Source organism: Haliaeetus albicilla, chromosome 9, assembly GCF_947461875.1.
Source record: "Haliaeetus albicilla chromosome 9, bHalAlb1.1, whole genome shotgun sequence".
Taxonomy (NCBI): Eukaryota; Metazoa; Chordata; class Aves; order Accipitriformes; family Accipitridae; genus Haliaeetus; species Haliaeetus albicilla.
Window position 1 is genome coordinate 26360392 of NC_091491.1, and position 6314 is coordinate 26366705.

General features: G+C 35.1%; 1 protein-coding gene across 5 annotated transcripts in view; it reads left to right on the forward strand.

Moving 5' to 3' along the window:
- Positions 1-6314, forward strand: part of RASA2 (RAS p21 protein activator 2) — a 53764-nt gene that overhangs the window by 37042 nt on the left and 10408 nt on the right. For all 5 annotated transcript variants that reach the window (XM_069792209.1, XM_069792210.1, XM_069792212.1 and 2 more), the window contains 5 exons: positions 530-686; positions 1959-2107; positions 3455-3569; positions 4024-4098; positions 4828-4951. In XM_069792209.1, coding sequence (XP_069648310.1) covers positions 530-686; positions 1959-2107; positions 3455-3569; positions 4024-4098; positions 4828-4951 — 620 coding nt within the window. The remainder of the gene's footprint in view (positions 1-529; positions 687-1958; positions 2108-3454; positions 3570-4023; positions 4099-4827; positions 4952-6314) is intronic.

Sequence of the window (6314 nt, forward strand, 5' to 3'; positions counted from 1 at the left end):
CAGTTGAACTACAGCAAAAGCCAATGAATTGTTTAATGTATTTTGTATTGAGAGTAGGAAAAAAGCACAAATTTTTTTTCCCTTTAATCTTACTTGTTTCTCAGGAATGCAGGCTGTTAATATTATGTATTTTTACTGGCTTCAGACTAGACCATTTAAATTCTTGACACTAGCTGTTCCATCTGCAGTGTCCAACACCCTAAATATAACCTAGATGTAAAATGAGAAGGTCCAATATAATTTCTAACTATTCCTGCTATCCCCGTTGAGCTACAAGACATATACTCTGTGTCACTGTTTGGAAAGATTCAAGAAAATAAATATATGTTTCATAATGTGCTAAAGGTGCATCAGATGCTGCTCCTTTTTTTCTTTTGTCTCTAGTTTTTTAATGTGAATTTTATTGCCAGTTTTCAGACTTACTTTTTGTATACTGAAATAATTAAATATGATAATTTGCTTTATTGTAGAATTACTTGAAGTAAGGAAATGTGAATCTAATATTTTAGAATTGACCTGTTGCTTTCAGGTACTTACTTCAACCAAGAGAAAATGGGAACAAGTCTTCTAAAACTGATGATTTGGGATCACTTAGATTAAATATCTGTTATACTGAAGACTGTGTACTTCCATCTGAATACTATGCTTCTCTAAGAAACTTGCTGCTAAAATCATCAGATGTTCAGGTACTTCTGTTGAAAACTTCTTTGAAAATGAAAACTTAAAATGAATTATGCAGTCCTGTATGAGACAATGTGAATTATGCAGCTCTGTGGTTAGGAGAGAAATGAAGTAGACCTTTAAGGTCCCTTCCAACCCAAACCATTCTATGATTCTATGCAGATCTAGACAATTTTTTTGTTCCTTTGCGTGAACTACTTCTGTCACAACCAGATAAGCAGCTTGTAGAGCATTTATATCTGCTCCAAACTACCAAGATTTTCTTCTTACTTTAGAAGAACCAGCAGAGAGAGTGAAATAATCTGTGCTGTGTGACTGGAAGAGATATAAAATACTTTCTTTTCATTGGTTGCTCTTTTCAACATTGTATTTTCCCACTGGCTGCTATTGGCCCCCTGGATTTAGTGGTTTTCCAGGGACATTGAGTCATTATTGGCACTGAAGGGGCAGGTAATCACCTTTCCAAAAATGGTCTGCTTCAGAATTGATTTCTAATTCCAATTCTTCCAAATTGCTTCTGTCTTCCCCAGTATGTTAATCAGCATGACTGGATTTCTCACGTGGATGTCTGACAAAGAGAGAAGCGTGGTAGATGGTTAGCATAACATTGAGGCAGGAATCAAATGATAGTAACCAGCCTTTATATTCCTAGGTCTTTTGTAGCCTTTCTTCACTTTAGTGTTGGCGAAGTACTGGCAGAGGAGTAGAAAGGTAAAGAGGAAGCAGATTGTGACTAAAATTATTGCTAGCCCATATTCAAATACTTCTTCACTGGAGTTTAGGAAGAGCTGAGTATTTAGCTAGTGGCAGTCAGCAGCTGTCTTTGTTACTTAAGTGAAATAACTTGATCAGTTCTTGTATTGAAATTCTCAACTGTAGAATGGTGACACGCACTTTAGAAGTGAGAACTGTATTTTAATGTGCTCTTTTTATAGTTTTAAAAGTCCTATAAAGATATATGACATTAAAGCAATTGCTTATTGACTCTTACTAGAATTTGTGACAAAGCCACATTCTAACACTTTAGGGAGAATGAGAAGGGTGAGTAGGTGCTGAATTTCATTCTTAAATGTCAAGGATAGAGTAGATAATGCCAATTTTCAATTAAGTATTTCTGTAGAATGGAAACTTTTAATTGCCGTGTTATACAGCAAATGTTGAGACTTTCTGTTAAGAAGCAGTATCTATAGTCTTGTTAGATTGGATCTGTACTTTGCCAAGTATATGAAGAACATTTAACTCCTTCACTCATGATTTCATATTCTGCTTTCTCACAGCCAATTTCTGCATCTGCTGCCTACATACTGAGTGAAGTTTGTCGAGACAAGTATGATGCTGTTCTGCCTCTTGTACGATTGTTGCTACACCACCATAAGCTAGTTCCATTTGTTGCTGCAGTGGCAGAACTAGATCTGAAGGACACCCAGTATGTATTTCATGTTTAGTGATGTCATGCCACCTTAAATTATTCTTAGAGTTTCATAGGGCTTTGTGATGCAACATTTATAAGTAAGCATGTTGAATTTCTTTCTCTCAGTGACTGTCTATTTTACCAATTCATTATTCAGTAATGACTGAATAGATTCATCTTTTAATGCTAGTTTATAAAAACATTGGTTAAAATCACATTGAAGCTGGGAGTCAGAGTTAATGGTTGTGTACTGTTCGGTAAAATTTTCTTGGAGCTAGTATACAGCTGAACATAACAAGCTAGCAGGCTAGAGTTCTGTCTAAGAGCACATAGTTTTCATTTTAAAATGTCATAATTTGGCCACTCTTCAAATTTTACTGGTCACTAGATTGGTACTTAATACTTTTAAAATTGCTGAGAATCTTATCCCGTTTCCTTTAGTATGTGACTTAAATGAGGGGTAATCTTTTTCTGCAAAGATCCCTTGTAAGTAAGTAGGTGTCCTCCTGCATGCCTTGAAAGTAGCAAACACAAGTGTTTTACCAAGTAGCAGTGTATGGCCTGTGAATTTGCAGCTGTCTGGTTAGGAAAGAAATGAAGTAGACCTGAGTAGTGGCCACTGAGGTGCCCGAGTCATGTCCTGTGGAGGTGTGGAAGGGATTTTGTCACCACAGGATGATTCATTTCAAAGCTGACTTACTCCAGATTTAAATAAGGTGAGATAATTTAACTGTGTAGAAGAGGTGACTCATGGAAAATAATTTTCTAAACTGCATTTTAGTACACACATTCCTTTCCATTATAATTGAACTGTAACAAAGAAAGATTAAACTAAATCTCTCAGATTAGAAAGACTTATTTTGCACAGCTGGCTCTCAGTTTTCTTCAACAGCTGTAATGAATAAAAAGCATAACCCTAGATTAAATGTTTTGGTTACAGTGTCTGAGTTTATCAGTGTAGTGTAGCTCTAAGATTTTTTTCACCAGGACTACTGGAGGAAGAATTGTATACCGGTGAGGTCTAAGTCTTCAATATTTTGGAATTTTCTCCGATTGTTCTTTCTCACGTTCAGCACTGGATTGTAACTTCCTTTGCCTAAAATTTCTTAGGCTTTTCCTTACAGTTTTATTTATGTTTCTGGTTTTGCTAATAGCTGTAGTAATATTCTTGTTTATTGCCTTTCTGTTCCTGAGTGCCATTGCAAGCTGGGTATCTAGGTTCTGGAACTCCTGACTGAAATATATGAAAAAAATGTTTTCAAAAAATTAATTATTTAATAGCAAGATAAAGTATTAATCACATTTTGTAACTGAGCTTCTTATTTTTTCCCTGTTCAAATAACATCAATTATTTTCTTACAGAGAAGCAAACACAGTCTTCAGAGGGAACTCATTAGCAACTCGGTGTGTAGATGAAATGATGAAAATAGTGGGGAAGCACTACTTAAAGGTTACTTTGAAACCTGTTATTGATGAGGTAGGTGATCCTACTGAAACGTTTTTCAGGATACTTAGACCACTGGGGGGTATCCAGTCTCTTCGATAGGCATTCTTCTTACAGCTCCCTGTGTGGTAGCAATCACTCAGGTGGGGGAATTCTAGAGGAAAGCTAAATTGAGCAATAATTGATTAAGTTTAGTGGAAGAAGCTGCTTTTTGTTATTTATGTTCCAGATGCTTGAAAATAGTCAATGACAGTTGCTTCAGCCTCTAACACAATGCAGAATTTACCCCCATGATGCTTTATGTAATTGATCCATGTAAAAAGATACACAGGAAAATGAGGATGATTATTGCATGCTGTTACGGGTAGTGAGAACCTATTTAGAGTTTCACTCCTAAATCTAGGACAGAATCTGGTTTTAAGTAGGTGCATTTCCATGCTTTCTGTCTGAAAAATTGAACTCCTACAGTTTTGTTTGTTTGTTTCAGATATGTGAGTCTCCTAAACCCTGTGAAATAGATCCCATCAAATTAAGAGAAGGGGATAATGTAGAAATTAATATGGTGAGTTTCCAAATGTGTTTTTCCTAACTTAAACTTTCTCAAAATCTGATAGAAAAATATTTTAAAGAGCAGCTCCATGAAATGGAAAATGCGTAACTTACAGTAGCAGTATAATTCTCTTATTCCAGAGTAAACAAAAGTTGTATTTTCTTATCCCTGGTTATGAAAACAGCAAAGAGAAAGTCCAACGGAAAATTGGATGGGGAAGAGAAACTAAACAGAGGATTACAGTCTTCATTATCAATTTGTTGGGTGTTGTGATTCCTGATGGTCTGTACTCAGCATCCAGATAATGAAGTACCTGATTAGGACTGCTTTAACATTTTTCACTGAAGTTTTGCTTGCCACTTGCCTTTCACCAGAGGATGACGTTTAAGGCAATAGTTGCTGCAACAAACTAAATTAACATTCACTAGATATGCATGGGAAGTGCTCCTTCCTTGTAACATTGTCAAATTACAAAAACAGGGTTCGATAGATAGTTGTATATCGCCAGACACTGCTTATATACTTCAATATAAGTCAACATCATTAAACTATCTTTTAACACTAGTAATCCCATATAAATATTATGAGGCTTTTAAAATATGCACTATACTAAAATACTTAATTGAATAGTCAGGCAGCGTTTTGAAAAAAGGAATTGTAGTGTTATGTTTGTGTTCAGGAAAGAACCATAGAAATGCAAATATTAATGGTCTGAAAAAATACCTTTTTTCATAATTGCAGGAAAATCTGCGCTATTATGTAGACAAAGTATTCCGTGAAATTGTGCGGTCAAGTATAAGTTGTCCTACCCTAATGTGTGATGTTTTTTATTCTTTGAGGCATCTGGCTGCCAAAAGATTTCCAAGTAAGTGCTCTCTAAAAACTTTTGAACATGGTGTTGAGAGTGAAATACTTAACTTCTGCATTTACCTTATGGGGATTGTTAAATTCTTGCCTTGTACAAAGCTGCGCCCCAAACTTCTTACCTTGACAATCAGGCATTTGTTTTTCTGTCAGTCTGTAAGTTAAAGTAAGGCTTTGTGGTCAATCAGCAAGAATTTTGTATTTTCTGATACAAAAATGTAGCAGGTCAGAAACACTGCCAGACAGCAGTGAATAAGAAGTTGCCAACAAAAGTATTGAGATAATAGAAGAAAAGCACAAGTAATACAGGAGGTAATTTAGTTGAAAGTTATGTGAAATTTGGAAGAGCTGATCTGTTTATTGCTTCTAAAGAAGCAAGATGTAAACTGGAAAATAAGTTTGGTATTTACATCTTAACTACATGAACTGCAACTATGTTAACTATGACTAACACAGCCATAACTTATATGAATGTAGCTTTACTACTTATGGGTAGTTTTGAGGAGGGTAGATAATGTGAAATATTTAATGCATTTGTAATGTGACCAGTATTAGAACAGTTTTATTCTTTCAGAATGGTTTTAATATAGGAAGAATGTGGTGGGTCTGAAATACTCTTGTACTTCAGTCAATTAAAATCTGAAATGTCATATAATAAGCTACAAATGAAGAATATACTTGTAATCTGGAGCCTTTCTCTGATTCATGTTTGTCACTGGAACTGACACCATATATTCCTCTAGTTAAGACAGTCCTTTCAGAATGGCTAACTTCCCAGACAGGTCAGGTTAAAGTAGTCATTAGAGTAAGAATGTGATCCCACTATATATCCCAGTGTAAAGGTATAAATATACCCAAAATACTAAATGAGAAAATCCTCATTTACAGCATCAAAATTATATAACACTATGGTTTTTCTGATGCAACCTTGGAATTGGAATTAAAGTTGTTTGTATGTGTTGACTGCATTTGTTGTGCAGCATTAATGTATTTGAGTTGATCAGTGATTAGGTTTATGGGTGAATAAACCCAATAGCCCTAGTGTTTAAAGGCAACTACTACAGTATTTTCTCTTTTGGTTCAGCATGCATACAGCTGTACCTAATCACTGTGTATGTTAATGCTTGCAATAATCTCATAATTCCTGGTAGTGGAGCTGATGAGCCAGTTTTATGAGAACTTCTGTTCAGAGAAATAAACCCTCCATTATAAGTAGAACATTTCTTACCATGATCACCTTTCTCATTTCATGCACTTCATCATTGATTTTTCTATTCTGATTTGAAATATAAATGTATGTTGACTGTCTTCATTATTTCCTATTAAGTTTAGTGCATGTTACATTTCATGGTTTTTCTCTGCAG